The sequence below is a fragment of the Acanthochromis polyacanthus genome, chromosome 15 (genome assembly GCF_021347895.1).
Source record: "Acanthochromis polyacanthus isolate Apoly-LR-REF ecotype Palm Island chromosome 15, KAUST_Apoly_ChrSc, whole genome shotgun sequence".
NCBI lineage: Eukaryota > Metazoa > Chordata > Actinopteri > Pomacentridae > Acanthochromis > Acanthochromis polyacanthus.
The window spans coordinates 21,631,314-21,647,544 of NC_067127.1; the positions used below are offsets into that span (position 1 = coordinate 21,631,314).

General features: G+C 42.9%; 1 protein-coding gene across 1 annotated transcript in view; it reads left to right on the forward strand.

The window, feature by feature from the left end:
- birc6 (baculoviral IAP repeat containing 6) overlaps nucleotides 1-16,231 on the forward strand; it is a 131,560-nt gene that overhangs the window by 31,765 nt on the left and 83,564 nt on the right. Inside the window, 27 exon segments of the mRNA XM_051959794.1 lie at nucleotides 95-194; nucleotides 342-556; nucleotides 678-886; nucleotides 1,226-1,578; nucleotides 1,789-2,008; nucleotides 2,957-3,093; nucleotides 3,308-3,445; nucleotides 3,892-4,019; nucleotides 4,222-4,353; nucleotides 5,547-5,762; nucleotides 5,849-6,032; nucleotides 7,232-7,405; nucleotides 7,974-8,107; nucleotides 9,197-9,350; nucleotides 9,461-9,577; nucleotides 9,746-9,906; nucleotides 10,215-10,341; nucleotides 10,445-10,555; nucleotides 11,292-11,550; nucleotides 11,693-12,264; nucleotides 14,017-14,192; nucleotides 14,297-14,393; nucleotides 14,798-14,992; nucleotides 15,133-15,189; nucleotides 15,192-15,332; nucleotides 15,492-15,771; nucleotides 15,858-16,114. Of these exon segments, the coding sequence (XP_051815754.1) occupies nucleotides 95-194; nucleotides 342-556; nucleotides 678-886; nucleotides 1,226-1,578; nucleotides 1,789-2,008; nucleotides 2,957-3,093; nucleotides 3,308-3,445; nucleotides 3,892-4,019; nucleotides 4,222-4,353; nucleotides 5,547-5,762; nucleotides 5,849-6,032; nucleotides 7,232-7,405; nucleotides 7,974-8,107; nucleotides 9,197-9,350; nucleotides 9,461-9,577; nucleotides 9,746-9,906; nucleotides 10,215-10,341; nucleotides 10,445-10,555; nucleotides 11,292-11,550; nucleotides 11,693-12,264; nucleotides 14,017-14,192; nucleotides 14,297-14,393; nucleotides 14,798-14,992; nucleotides 15,133-15,189; nucleotides 15,192-15,332; nucleotides 15,492-15,771; nucleotides 15,858-16,114 (5,044 nt within the window).

Here is a 16,231-nt window from a genome sequence, read left to right on the forward strand (position 1 = left end):
ATTACTGTATATATATCGGCTCAAGGTAAGGATTAAAGACCTCTCTTTGAATTAAAACAAGTTTTTAATTCATTTATGTCTTGTTTTTCCCCAGAGCCCTATGGGCAGTGGTCTGGCTTTGGCCATTTCCCAGGCATCTCACTTCCTGCAGCCTCCTCCACACCAGTCCATCATAATAGAGCGGATGCACTCCGGTATGTAGCTATACTCCGTATTCACCAGCTAAGCTGCACTTGAAAACGTCTGTGCATGTAGACTTGCACATTTAACAATTAGGGAAAAAAAACAAGCTGACATGTTTATAAAGTAAACTTTGTACTTCGTTTGTGTTTTCTCCCCAGGAGCTCGTCGCTTCGTAACGCTGGACTTCGGCCGTCCTGTTCTGCTGACTGATGCTCTGATCCCGACCTGTGGTGACCTGGCCTCTCTGTCCATAGACATCTGGACACTGGGTGAGGAGGTGGATGGCCGCAGGCTGGTGGTTGCTACTGACATCAGCACCCACTCCCTCATTCTGCACGACCTGCTGCCACCTCCTGTCTGCAGGTTCATGAAGGTCTGTTTGTGTTTTTCTTGGGAGAGTTGCAAACCTGTTTCACATTTCTTTTTGTGCTCTTACAGCCTACCAGCTATATATTCAAAGCTTCTTTCCTTCTTTGTACACTGTGCTCTCTAAGATCACTGTGATTGGGCGCTACGGCAGCACCAATGCACGTGCAAAGATCCCACTGGGCTTCTACTATGGTCACACATACATCCTGCCATGGGAGAGTGAACTGAAACTGATGCATGATCCCCTGCGAGGAGAGAGCGAGGCAGCCAGTCAGCCGGATGTGGATCAGCACTTGACCATGATGGTGGCCCTGCAGGAGGACATTCAGTGCAGGTGAGGCATTACTTAAAGAAACTATGGCATTGTCATATGTCAGCTCCATCATTAAATTTGACTTATCTTTCTCTAAATACCCTCAAAATCGGTTTACTAGATTAGTTCTTTTCTAAGGAATTGCTGAAAAACAAGTCATCATTGGGAGAAGCTTTGAGATTTTATTTTGTTGGAATTATGTTTAAAGACTTCATAGCTTTGGGTCCCAGTATTTCTCTACTAAACCCACCGTACACCGCGCTGAGTTGAAAACAGAAAAAATAACCCGAATTCAAATCAGAGGGCTGATGCTTATTCTCCACTTTAGTCACTGCACCGTCATGTGTTGTTGCTCTCCAGGTACAATCTAGCTTGCCATCGGCTGGAGACCCTTCTGCAGAACATCGATCTGCCGCCTCTCAACAGTGCCAACAATGCCCAGTACTTCTTACGTAAACCAGACAAGGTGGTGGAGGAGGACCAGCGCGTTTTCTCGGCCTACCAGGACTGCATCCAGCTGCAGCTACAACTCAACCTGGCTCACCATGCCGTCCAGCGGCTGCGCGTCTCACTAGGCGCCAGCCGCAAGTCTCTCCCCACAGCTGGTGCTCCGGAGGCCCAGGAGCTGGTTCACAACTCCTCCACAGAGCAGCTGAGGACTATCATCCGCTACCTGCTGGACACACTGCTTAGCCTGCTGCACTCTAACAACGGTGAGCACAGAGCCGCATGTGGCTGGATCAAGTCGGCCCATCTGGTATTGTAGTTTGGAGATGACGTTGAATATGTTGGAATCTTATGCCTCTGCACTGGTGACAGCCAACACCAAAGGCATTATTTTTGAGGATTGTCTGCCCGTTCATATGACAGTTTAACTTAACATTGCTGATAAGCCCTTCAGTCATTCTTCTGTATATTTTCAGGCCACTCTGTGCCCTCAGTGCTCCAGAGTACCTTCCATGCCCAGGCCTGTGAGGAGCTCTTCAAACACCTGTGCATCAGTGGAACACCAAAGATCCGTCTTCACGCTGGTCTGCTGTTGGTGCAGCTCTGTGGAGGCGAGCGCTGGTGGGGCCAGTTCCTCTCCAATGTGCTGCAGGAGCTCTACAACTCTGAACAGTTGCTCATCTTTCCCCAGGACAGGTAGGGGCAATTAGATGCCATACAGTTATCACACATTCTATGTAGATTTTACTCAGAGAGTCTAACACAAGAGATTAACAGAAAACATTATAAGTATGTACTGGATGTGATGAGACAGTTATTGTCTTATTAAGTCTTGTTACTCATGAATCATTTCAGCCCTCAGTTTAAATGCACTGAAAAGTGACGGACCAGTTTCTCCGCCCCTGTAGCTTTTCAAACAGTAGCTCGCTTTGTTTTCACTGACTGCAGTCATTCATACTGTGATCAACTGGTTATGAATTGTAGAACCTGTATTGTCAAACCTCATTTGCTGTTATCATAAGTAAGCACAGGTGTGGACAAATTAACCACTGAGCTCTTTAGCAATGTCTTTTCAAAGAGGGGCACGAATATTCAGTAACAAATATAATTAGGTAAGTGGTGGCATTTGTGCACTTTCAGTCATTTTCAGTGCTTGAAAAAAACATTTTAATAAAGCTGACTCAGTAGTTTGAATCATACTAAATGCCATGCTTTTTTTCCCCAGTACTGCTTTATTGTTGTTATTTTGCTTTAAATGACAAGGATGAATGTTTATGTTTATTCATAAGGAAAAGGTGATGATGTTTGTGTCTGTTTTTCTGAGTTGGGGTGACAACTTGCTTCACAGATTTTTCACTCACAGCACTGCCAGATTCCTTGGCTCAGCACAAAAAGCAGTTTGCTGTGGAGATTCATAAGTCCAAGAACTGCCCAAGTGTTTTATTACACCACAGTGCAGCTCTCTCAGTATTTGGGACAGTTTGAATCGTCTACTCATGCATTTGGGAGCTGGAGCTGCAAGGATTCTGCTTCCTGTTGCACCTCTCTGATGTCTCTGACACAGTTGGGTTCCAAGTTCATGTCCAGGCAGTGGTGGAAGGTGCAGACATTAACTGCAGTGTTCTCCATCTCTGTTTAACTCAGGGTGTTCATGCTCCTGTCCTGCATTGGCCAAAGATCCCTGAGTAACAGTGGTGTGTTGGAGGGCCTCCTAAACCTCCTTGACAGCCTGCTGTCTCCACTGCAGCAGCCACAAGCTGCCGCACAGCGCAGGACTGAAGGTAAAGCAGCCTTCAGTGTGACAGGTGTACAGACGCTCAGGCAACAGTTCCTGACTTGTGCCATGTTGGATGTCTAACAGTGTTAACTTGATGGGATATTCCTCAACAGATGACAGCGACCGTGACGTTACTTTGTGAATCTGATCATTTACATTTATTCATTTCACTGCTGTCAGAAGTGACAGGAGAGTGTGTGTGTTTCTGTGTTTTGTAGGTGTTTTGGATATTCCCATGATCAGCTGGGTAGTAATGCTGGTTTCCAGACTGTTAGACTATGTAGCCAGTATTGAAGACGAGGCCTCAGGTGGAAAGAAGCACTTAGGAGGGAAAGAACGAGAGAGACCTTTAACAGGTATGTGAACTGCACAATTCCTTCAAAATGAGATGATTTTAGCTTTTGTGCCAAACCTTTTATTGTACAGCAGGAGCTTAAAATTGTGAAATTGGAAAACTGCAGATTCTTTAATAGCTTATATCAGTGACCAGCTACTGACAGTCATTTTACACTGTTTACTTCCCGTTCAGATTAGAGGTAAAAGTTTTGAACATTCGGCACCATTTTCAAATTCATGAGGCCCAGAGCGTAGTGGTGGGTTTCTGTCACATCGATACAAATGTTGGTAAGCAGTGAGTCCCCAGTCAGATTTCCAAGTGGCCTAAACTGAAATAAATATCACTGAATAAATCTATTTTAATGTGAGAGTAGTCAGGTTGAAAACTTGCTTTACAGCACTCATATTTATGTGGTTCATACTTGCTCTGTTGCCTCCAGTAATGTGCAGTGTTTCTGTCCCTCAGGTATTCAGTGGAGCTTCATCAATAACAGCCTTCAGTCTCAGAATTCCAGCAGGTCCGCTAAAGGCAGCAGCAGTCTGGACCGCCTCTATTCCCGCAAGATCCGCAAGCAGCTCGTCCATCACAAACAGGTAAATGTGTGTCATTCCAAAACCAGTACATCTGCCACATTTGTTTTTTAAATAGTAAGGTACAGCTTAATATTGTCTGGTAGATCTACAGAGGGGCTTGTTTTAATGTGGTACCCATATAGATATATGGGTATAGAAATGAGTTTGGTCTAGAGTGAATACTTTTGCAGTGCTTATATTTATCATGCCCCTTTCATTGCAGCAGTTAAATCTATTGAAAGCAAAACAGAAAGCTCTGGTGGAGCAGATCGAGAAGGAGAAGATACAAAGCAACAAAGGCTCTTCCTACAAACTGCTGGTGGAACAGGCCAAGCTCAAACAAGCCACATCCAAGGTGAGAAGCTCTTCTCGTTAGAGCTCACAGTAAGCTGTATTACCGAGCTCTTTGAGATAGTCATTCAAATCATTCTGTGTAGGATTGTACTTTGCGGTTTTACTCTAATATTCGGATCTCAAAATTAATATTCGGATACCACTGTCACGACCGGATATTTGGATGTTCGAGTCCAGCCTTAAAAAATAACACAATCCTGGTTCTATGAATGCTGAGCGCACCATTTACCTTCAGAGGGAATTTCACCAAGGAACATGACAAGCCAGTGTGCTAGATATTTACGTGGATGTCAAGTTGACACATGCCCACTTCTGAGACCTTGTTGCTGCCCACGTACACCATCATTTCAGTGGTACTCCCCGTTAGAAGTGATGTCTTGCCGAGCTGTAAACATTGCCTGGGAATTATTAAAGGAACATCTCGAAGAGTTCAAGGTGTTTACTAGGCTACCAAATTCCCCAGATCTTAGTCTGATTGAACATTTGTGGAATCTGCTTAAAAAGCATGTCTGACCCACGGAGGCCCCACCATACAACTTTTAAGTCTTAGTCTCTGCTGCTAATGTATTGCCTGATAGCATGAGACACCTTCTGAGATCTGTGGAATCTACACCTCAATGGATCAGAACTGGTTTTGAGCACACCAAAGAATAACAGCACATAATAGAGGATTGGCCATAATGTTCTGGCTCTACCACATTACTCTGACTACTACCACAGTTTTGCTTTTTGACACACAAGAACAAATCTGCAGTATTTGTTGTTGCAGTGATTTTGGTGTTGTTCAGTGTTGCCTCACAGTTTTTGTTTTGGTACTCATTTTGTGAAAGAAATTTGACCCAGTTTGAACACTTTGCTGAGCAGCATTTACAGTAGAAATGCAGCAGTGATTGTTTAGATGGTTAACTGTGTCCATTTAAAATTTAAAAAAAAGAATACAAAAGGAAGAGAGTTCCTCTGCAAAAATGTTTACTTTGTGGTTGATATTAAATTACCAGTCCCTGATTTAATCACATGAATAAACAATGTATATCATATGCATGTTTCTATAAGTTCTAATTAGTTACTTTATTTTCAGTGGCACTTACATTGAAAGTAGGGTCTGAAAAAATCAGTTTTTAATCTCCTCTAATATAGGTTATAGACAGTAAATTTACCTCTGATAATTTCTTTCAATCTTGCTTCCTCTTGTAGCACTTTAAAGACCTGATCCGTCTGCGTCGAACAGCCGAATGGCCCCGCTCCACATTGGACACGGAGTCCACAACAGCCAAAGAAACCCCAGAAGTAGAACCTCTCCCCTTCACACTATCCCACGAACGCTGCATCTCTGTGGTGCAGAAGCTGGCCCTCTTCCTCCTCTCCATGGACTTCACCTGCCACGCTGACCTGCTGCTCTTTGTCTGCAAGGTATTCATCTCAAACCCTTGTATATGTTTCTCAAATTCAGGAAGACGTGTAGAACCATAAATACATACCTTTGTTCACCCTTTTAGGTTCTTGCTAGGATAGCCAATGCCACAAGACCCACAATTCATCTGTGCGAGGTGGTGTCTGAGCAGCAGCTGGAACGCCTGCTGCTCTTGCTTGTGGGGACGGACTTCAACCGAGGAGACATCTCCTGGGGAGGCGCCTGGGCGCAGTATTCCCTCACGTGTATGCTACAGGACATCCTGGCAGGTGTGTTTAGTTTACTTGCTGGTGTGTGTAGTATCACATCTGTCTGGACCAGATAAACAGTTAGTGTGTTTGCATAGCCCTGTGCTGGAGAGTTTTGACTGGTAGCATTTGATCAGGTCCAAAAATATTTAGTCTCACACAAATTGTTAGGTGTGGCTTTGGAGCAGCGTATTCTACTGAAGCTTGTCTCATTCATCTTTTTGAATGTTAGGAAATCATTTTGGTCTGTCTCACAGTCTCCTCATTGGCAGAGAACTTTTGAAACGGGAAATAATCTCTGCTGTTGTCATGTTATGGTGTACCGGCTGTGGACTTTTTGCTGTAAAATAGATGTTATTTACTTATTTTATTGGAACTCCCGATGTATTTAAAATTAAGGAGTGAAAAAGATGAGTTAGATTATTTGACAGAAAATGAACTGGTTTGATGGAATAATCATGTTAAGATTAAGACAGTATTTAATAATTGCTTGATGTTACTCAAGCCCTTCACTATTTTCTGATGTTTTTTGCACCTTACATGGCAGGTAAAGTCGAATCCATTACACTTTTTGTCAGATTCTGTGAATAGTTCCTTGTGATCTACAAGCCATCCACTCCGTCTGTCTGAGCTGAAAGCAAATCTAGTGTTTTTACTCTGCCCTGACTCGGTAAATTGGGAACAAAGTGGCCTACGTAACACTACTCCTGCATGTCCTGAGCAGATTTGAACTTGCACACATTTGCGCTCATTCACGTTGAGTTTTTATTTTATTTATTTATTTATTTATTTTTGCTAATTTCTACGCTTTCAAGTCCCGTGTTGTGCTGTCAAGTTTGGTTGGACCAAATTTTTCTCGATGAAATTTCAGCCGTGACTGGATCGATTGTCATGAAACCTTTGTAGACACGCAGGGCTTTTTGAGGCTATATTTAAGGTTTTGGTGAGCCTCAGACTTTTGTTCTTGCTCCACCATGTGGTTCAAAAAATATCTCGGCAACTAGTGACCGAATGGCTTTGAAATGAAAAAATGCAGAACATTATCAGACATATTGAAAAAGACTATAAAAAATGCAAGTGTAGTTGCAGTACAGTGCAAGATATGAATACAATGCCTGAGGTTGTGTATCTAATGTTGCGTTACAGTACACTGGGATCATGTTGTTCCTGAAAGTGGTGCATTTTTCCTGCACTTAAGCATAAACTAACTGTTTTTGTAGGTGAGCTGCTGTCTCCGGGCTCTCTGGACGTCATGGATGAGGTGGTGGTAGGTGAGGAGGCTGGGGCATCATCCTCTTCAGCAGGGGCAGATTCAGACGACTCCCTGCCCCAGCCCACACCTATACCATTGGTAGAAAGCATTGATGAGGCTCTGGTGCCTGATATCATCGCAGGTACTACCGGGACCTCCTCAGTATTCCAAAGTGCGTGGGTAGCCCCGACCATTCTCCACATTTAACTCAACACCACAACACAAACACTGTCATGAACCCACTTTTGTACATTACAATATAAAGTATTTGTGTGGTTGTTTTCCCTCTTTTTTTCCCATGGCTGCATGTTTACAATTTTTCTTCACAGTATGTTTACTATTGTTAGAATTATTATTGTCGTTATTATTATTATTATTGCTGCTTTTTGGAGTGGGAATTCAGACTAGTAAAACTAGAGTCTCTTTGGCCTATTTGACTCTTCATTGTTTCAGTTAGGTTTCAGTTGGAGACACCTTAATTGTGATTTACCACATTATTTTACTATGGACATAATTAAAGGGGAAAAAACAGTGATTAAAATCTTTCCTTTTGTCTGGATTCTCCCTCTTGTAGCAGTATAGGAGCTGCAGTACTTCCTGGATCGGCGTTAAAATTGCCTAGTAACGTGCTACAGAAAGCGTTTCTCTTGCTTGTGTGTTTTTCTAGTGTGCTTGCTTGGCAATATTAAAGCTGTTTTCATTATCCAAAGGTGCTCCACCTCTGTCATCTTTGGAAAAAGATAAAGACATAGACTTTGACTTGCTACAAGACCTGATGGATGTTGATATTGATCCTTTAGATATTGATTTGGAAAAAGATCCACTCGCTGCCAAAGTGTTTAAGGTATGTTAAATGACACACCCAGTTCTCTCTCATTGCCTCTGTCAGTATTTACCTGCCAAAACAAAGCCACGTAGCTACCTTCAATGCCCCAACATAGAGCAGTAACACAACTCTTGTTAACATGTTTTACAAAACTGTGTAGTAATGACATAATGGTTTGGTAAAGGCAAAGCCAGTGAGTGCTGACAGGAAAAAGGTTGCAGCATTAATCAAATGAGACTAATTTTAAGGAATACATTTAGAATATGATAAAATGTCATAGCATTTCAACAATGTAGCTGAACAAAGTTAGGATTTCACATACAAGTTGCAGTATTTTTAAGATGAACTTTTTCATAAAATGTGAGATGAAAGTCATAATTTTAGAATGAGAAACTCATTTGTGGTAAACAAATACCAGCTGCCTGTCAGTTTGTGTTTAATGGAAAATGTGGATTTTGTCAGTATTCATATACAATGTCATATTTTTTTAATATAAAAGACAAAACATAATTTTTATTATATGATTTGTTCTTGTACAAGTAAAGCTTTATCTAATGACATTATACCATCTTTATTTTAAAAGTCAAACTAGATAAATAATTGAAAGTATCAAACATTTGAGCATAGATCTTTAATCATTTTGTAATTGACTTGTTTTATCTATTTAATGTTAAATTTAATAGGTCAGCTTAGATTCTGTTTTTGGCTGCTAGAGATGCGTTTGTTATATTTGTCTGCATTTGTAATCTGAAATTATATGGATTAGTTATAAATAATAGACCTGTCAGTTTTAGTGTAGCTAGTTCTACAGCTTCTTCTTGCAGATGAATCCGATACTGAGACCATTCCAAAGGTTTGATGTTTCAATAAAATAACTCCCTGAAACACTTCTTAAATGCAGCTTAGCACAGATTCTTTAAAATATCTCACATTAGCTGTTAAAATTACATTTCTGTTTCAGTTTTTAAATGTTTGTGTGCTTGTGTGCATTTTAATGTTGGACTACTGATGGCATCAGATGTAGAAACGAATAAGATGATGCTAAAATGTCAGTTCATTGTTGCCCTCATGTTTGTCATCCCTCCTCCTTCTCATGTTCATCCTCAGCCTATAAGCAGCACTTGGTATGACTACTGGGGTGCTGACTATGGCACATACGGGTACAACCCATACATCGGAGGGGTTGGTATCCCAGTATCCAAACCTCCTGTTGCTGCGGAAAAGCCCGGGTCACAGGGTCTGTCAGTCTCCGTGTCGCAGGGTGAGCAGAGGCTTAATTTTATCTAGAAATATTTTTCTTTTCTGTCCTGACTTCTGTGAATTTTTACCTTTTCCATCTAACCTTGACGCTTCTGTATCTGTGTTGAACAGCACTGGATGCCCGGCTAGAAGTAGGCCTGGAGCAGCAGGCAGAGCTTATGCTCAAAATGATGGCGACTCTTCAGGCCGACTCCATTCTTCAGGCCCTCACTTCAAGTTCATCCACAGGTACCATCACAGCACCAGAAAAAGCGGGGAAATTTTCACTCATGTAACAGATGCTTATCACTAAGAGAATCCCAAGTGCTTAGCAACCGAGGGAAACTATTTTAGCCATTGATTGATTGGATATAATGCCATGGTCGCCACAATATTTGCTTTCTGTTTGGCTTCCAGTGAGCCAGGCCTCGAATGGGACTGATGACTCCCTGCTAAGAGCGCTCCATGGTGGAGGCTCTCCTCCAGGCAGCAGTCTGATGGTCCAACCCTCATCCATCCCCATTCTGAGTGCCTGCTTCAACAAGCTTTTCTCCATGCTGCAGGTCCACCATGTACAGGTCAGCACACACTCTGTTAGGGCCCAATGCAATCTAATTAAAATTTGCTGTGGTATCATTTCAGTATTGTTGGTCTCCTAAAATCAACCTAGTGAAAAATCATTGGGCTTATTGTTTACCGTCTGTTTTTCTGTGGCATTTAAGAAAAATTAGAAGGCACACATTTGCATTCTGTGTGACACGAAAAGGTTTTAAGTCATGTGGCATGTGAAGTGTAATTGAAACACTGCAGAAGCCCTGATCTATGAATGAATTTAAAACGGAATAAAATCTGAAAACAGAGTGAACATTGATTTCTTCGCTCTCAGCTGGAGTCCCTGCTGCAGCTGTGGTTAACGCTCAGTCTCAACACAAGTTCTGGAGGCAGTGAAGAGAGCGGATCAGACATCTTTCTGTTCAACGCCAGCCGAGTGCCCACCATCCCACTGAACCAGGGTCAGGACTCCACAGCTCCTTTTCTGTAATCCAAACAATAGAAGCTTACTCTTTTACATAGTTTTCTAATGTTTTTTTTTTTTCTGTGTGGCTGTGTGTTTAGCATCCATCAGCAGTTTCCTGACAGTGCTGGCGTGGTACCCCAACACTTCCTTAAGAACATGGTGTCTGGTGCTGCACTCTCTCACCCTGATGACTAACATGCAAGCCTGTGGTCAGTACTCCTTTCTTCCATGCTTTCTTTCTGTGTGCTGTTGGCCACTATGACCAGTCAGATATTCACACTTTCCATCCTCATGTTAAAGACAGTTTCTTTCTTTGTGTGCGTTACATAAAACAGGTGGTCGTTGTGTACAAGGGATTAGAACGTGTCTGTGAATGTGAAGAAAATGTTTAGAGAAATGGTTTTCAGGGGTGGAAGGTGCAGATAAAAACCTTGGATGAAATTACTCAGTTATGACAGTAAAAATGCAAGTCCTAACTGTTCAACTTCAAATGTGGTAGGGAGAAGCTACCGTTAGCCTTCACATGTCAGTATTTATGTCAGATTTACACTTTCTTCCAATATATTGAAATTTCTTGTGTATATTTTCAATATACACTCTAAATTACAAATTCAATGTTGTTCGCATTTTCTGTATTACTACACGACCATTATGTATAGTAACTTTGGAGTACCTGTGTCAGACAGATTTTAAGTCACTGCACGGTGATCCTCATTGTACAATTGCTATATGGATAATAGAAGTTCAATCTACAGACCTAGCCTAACCATCTATAACACAAGAAAGTAGGGAAAGTGAAATTAAAATGTTCTGAATTCTCTGTCTATGTCTTTATACTGTACCTCAGCACTGTACTCACTAACAGCAAAGCCCTGGTGATTCTGTAGATGTCTCTTGTTCTCTGGAGTTGAACGATTCATCTGAAACTTATGTGTGAACTTTCAGCCTCCAGCAACGGGATGAGCTCTCAGGAAAGCACAGCTCAGCAGATGGTGTCTGATCCCACCTTGGTTCATGTCCTGGTGCGCTTCCTGTCTGGCACCAGCACTAACGGGACAAGCCAGCACAGCTCTCAGGTGGGACCCACTGCCACCCAGGCCATGCATGAGTTTTTAAGCCGCCTCCAGGTCCACCTGTCCTCCACATGTCCCCAGATGTTCAGCGAGTTCCTGCTCAAACTTATGCACATCCTGTCAACTGAGAGGTATGCCTTCATCTGTCAGAAAATTCAATTTCAATTAGTCTTGTTTGCTCATTACATGTACAATCAGTCATTTTGACACCAGTAACAATGAGTGGTATTTTGAGTGATATTTGGGAACTAATGGTTCATCTGCTCCCTTCAGGGGTCCCTTCCAGTCAGGCCAAGGTCCACTGGACGCGCAGGTGAAGCTGCTGGAGTTTACTCTGGAGCAAAACTTTGAGGTGGTGTCAGTGGCCACTATCTCCTCTGTCATCGAGTCCATCACATTCTTGGTTCACCACTACATCACCTGCTCAGACAAAGTGGTTTCCCGGAGTGGCTCAGACAGCTCAGTAGGTGCCCGGGCTTGTTTTGGGGGTTTGTTTGCCAACATCATCCGGCCAGGAGACGCAAAGGCTGTCTGTGGAGAGACCACACGTGACCAGCTGATGTTCGACCTCCTCAAGTTGGTCAACGTGCTGGTGCAGCTGCCTCTGTCTGGGGACCGAGAGTTCAGTGGACGGCTGCTGCCAACCGGCAGCGGAGCAGCTGATAGCAGTGTGTCAGACGAGGAGAAGGTCTGTGGCAGCAAAGAAAGCGTGGCTGGTGGATCTTCATCTAGTCAGGGTCCTCCTGCAGGTGTGGCTGACCTGGTGCTAGCCAATCAGCAGATAATGAGCCAGATTTTGTCAGCACTGGGACAGTGCAACAGCAGCGCCATGGCCATGATCATAGGTAAGACACATCCATGGAAAATTATTAGCAATTCCTATCGGTTCTTCCAAGCTTTTCAGCTTCTCTCAGCTCATAGCTTTGGTTTTGTGCCCTGCGTCTGTGGGTGTGGTTTATATGCATCACTGTCATCTACCTTAGTTTCAGCAGCTGGCACATCTTTTTTTCAGAAAAAAAGGTGACCTAGATCTTTCTACCACCAACCCAGTTAATTGCTTTTTCAGTATTACGAAGCGAAATGAGTGGGTTAGCCAGGTATGTTTAGCCACAAGTTAGAGTTTTTAGTATCATGAAGGTGGCTGTCTTTACCCTGCTAGTTCACCATGGTAACTGATGCTGTGGACCTAACCTAGTCAGGAGCAGGATGCGTTAAAAGCCTACTTTTCTGTGAAATTTGAAGCAGAAAGCCTGGGTTAATAGAGAAAGTTGAAAACTACCTTTGTGATACCCGTTAACTCTGGTTGGGGCTTTAGTTTTGCTGACTTACACAAAGAAAGCCTGCCTATGTCAAACTGGCTTCATAGTACATTCCTAGCCTCAAACCACTTCTTCAACTGAGTGTCAGTCAGGAAGACTGGTTCCAGAGTGGTACCAATGCTTTACTGGTCTAGAACCATGAGTCACTCTTAGATGCTGTATTCGGGATTATCATGATTAAAAACACAAAAACAAAGAACAACTAAAACATTGTTGGCTGCCATTTGTATAATCCCAAGAAGAACAATAGTCAAAGCTTCAGCGTTGCCTTTAAATCAAAGCAGCAGTGTGTGGAAAGCTGATGAGGTTTTTGTTAAATTTTCTCTGCTGTTCAATATTTTAACATTATCAGCTCGCAGTTTTAAGTGCTCATGCAAATGTTTGAGACAAATAGTGGCCTCATGTTCATTCAATCAGGGCTCTTTGGGAGGTACAAATAGTCTCTTTGCATTGTGGTCCTAGACAGAGGTTCTGAATATACTTGGGGAGCTTCAATAGCAGTACTGGTGTTTGAATAGACTAATAAAGTGAGGCTTGTGGAAAAGAAAACCGCTTCTTAGAATGTCGCAAGGTGAGCCAACTTTGAAACTGCACAAGACAAGAAGTAGTACATAGTTTACATAAGTGTGACGGGTGCGATGGACACTCCCATCATCCAACAGCAGACAGTTTTAGTAACTAGTGAACTTACCAGTGCGTTTAGTTGCCAGAGAGCCAGATATTTTTCTCAGAAATTGGGGGAAACAAAAAGTATCAGTAAAAGACAGTGAATACTTGACATGTATTCAGCAGGCAGTACAAATAACTGCAAATGGAAGCTGTAAAAGGCAGACTTCTTTTGACTAACATTTTCACCTGTATTGTGTTTTCAGCTGCCCCTACAAGGCTAAAAAAAATCTGAAGCTGCTGCTTCAAATATAGGGTTGTAAAGAAGTTAAAACTCTGGAGTCTGTGTAATAGCAGGCATTGTGGTCATAAGGGACATGGATGGGATAGAGATAATGATAAAATGTAGCTTAGTAGAGTGTAACATAAGTATGAAAGAATCAGTGAAGTGACTCACATAACATTACTTAACATTTACCATTAACACAAACTTACTGGCCATACCACACCAACAATGTGTTTAATTGTTTTTGAATTCAACCTTTGGCTTGAAGAGGAAGAATGTATTGATAAAGACATTTTACTAGTGGGTGAAGTGTTTCTTTGACAGACCAAAGGGGAGAAGAAAAACATCCGTATACCTTGATGCTGACAGTTGTCTCTGTTCTCCAGGAGCCAGCGGTCTCCACCTGACCAAACACGAGAACTTTCATGGCGGTCTGGATGCCATCTCAGTGGGTGATGGTCTCTTCACCATCCTTACCACTCTCAGCAAGAGGGCCACCTCCGTCCAGGTCATGTTACAGCCCATCCTCACATACATGGCCTGTGGTTACATGGGCAGACAGGTGAGCATCAGCCTGCTGGCATTTGTGGACTTCCACAGCATGATGTCAAAATACCACTTAAACAAATGCAGAGCATTGTTTAAACTTAAATGTGTGTTTTTTAGGGATCTCTTTCCACATGTCAGCTGTCTGAACCTCTTCTATGGTTCATCCTTCGAGTGCTGGACACCAGCGAGGCTCTAAAGGCCTTCCATGACATGGGTGGGTGTATAAACCACACTTTATTGTGCTTTCTTGTTTTACTTACCCAGACACAACATTAAGATTAAATGTGCTTTTGGACTGAGCAACAAAAACAGTAGTGTTTTTATTTATTACATGTCAAACTGAAAACATTTATAAAGTAATCATAATACAGCAGTTTCATTCCACGTTCTATCACTGTTTGCATTCATAGTGCTACTAGAAGTATTTTAATGCCACAGGGAACCTTTAGGTAACGTAAGTTTTACTTACTTAATAATGCATTCATGTCCATCTGGCTTCGCTTCTTCCCGGTTGTACAAGATTAAGAACATGCCAAGTTTTAGGATTCCTTAGTTAAATTGTTATAAAAGCATAAACACAGCTTCACAGACATACCATAATGTTGTTGTCTCTTACAGGTGGTGTGCAGTTGATCTGTAACAACATGGTGACCAGCACCAGAGCCATCGTGAATACAGCACGCAGCATGGTGTCCACTATCATGAAGTTCTTGGATTCAGGTCCTGGAAAGGCAGCAGATGGAAACCTCAAAGCCAGAGTGATGACATCAGAGCCAGACAATGCTGAGGGACTCCACAACTTTGCTCCTTTAGGTGCTTTCAGTCATGTTTTATTCTATATGTTACATGCTATGGGACATTTTTTTTTTTTTTTTAAATTTTCTGTGATAGAATTTGTAGCCTCGCTCCATATCTTCTCGGATCTACAATGATCTGTTTGGCCCTTTTCTCAGGCACCATCACATCCAGCAGCCCCACAGCGCAGCCAGCAGAGGTCCTCCTCCAGGCCACGCCCCCCACCGCCGGGCCCGCTCAGCCGCATGGTCCTACATTTTCCTGCCAGAGGAAGCCTGGTGTGACCTCACGATCCACCTTCCTGCTGCTGTGCTGCTGAAGGAGCTCCACATCCAACCACACCTCGCCTCTCTTGCTAGTGAGTAGCATCCAGTTTAGTATTAGTAATAAAAAGTGCATTATGTACTTAGAAGTGTGTTTCCATCACTTTGCAACCAACAAAGCTTTCCATCTCATTTACATGAAGTCTCCTGGCTATTTTCTTATGTTTTCTGTGTCCCCTTTTCCTACCAAACAGCTTGCCCATCCTCAGTCTCAGTGGAGATCAGTGCTGATGGAGTCAACATGTTGCCCCTCTCTACGCCGGTCATCACCAGTGGCTTGACATACATAAAGATCCAGCTGGTGAAGGCAGAAGTTGCCTCGGCCGTTTGTTTGAGACTGCACCGGCCTCGTGATGCTAGCACCTTGGGTCTGTCTCAGATTAAACTCTTGGGTCTGACAGCTTTCGGTAACACTTCTTCTGCAACCGTCAACAACCCCTTTCTGCCTTCTGAGGACCAGGTCTCTAAAACCAGGTACCAATAATGGATCCTGGATCAACAGCTTGTCCATTTATATAAGATGTGGATGTTGTTGTGACCTTTTCTTTGTCCCCTTACAGCATTGGGTGGCTGCGTCTTCTCCACCATTGCCTGACCCACGTCAGTGACTTAGAGGCCATGATGGCCAGTGCAGCAGCACCCACCGCCAACCTTCTGCAGACCTGCGCTGCACTGCTTATGTCACCGTACTGTGGCATGCATTCCCCTAACATTGAAGCCGTGCTGGTCAAGATCGGCCTGCAGTCCACTCGCATTGGACTGAAACTCATTGACATTCTACTGAGAAACTGTGCCGCCTCTGGCACCGACCCTGCTAGTGAGTGACACACAGTGGCACTGTGCTTCTGATTTTAATTGTAGGCAGAACATCCAAAAGTTCTTAAAAAGCTTCCAAAAGTCTTTAAATATATTTCATTGCCTTAAGGGGTTTGTA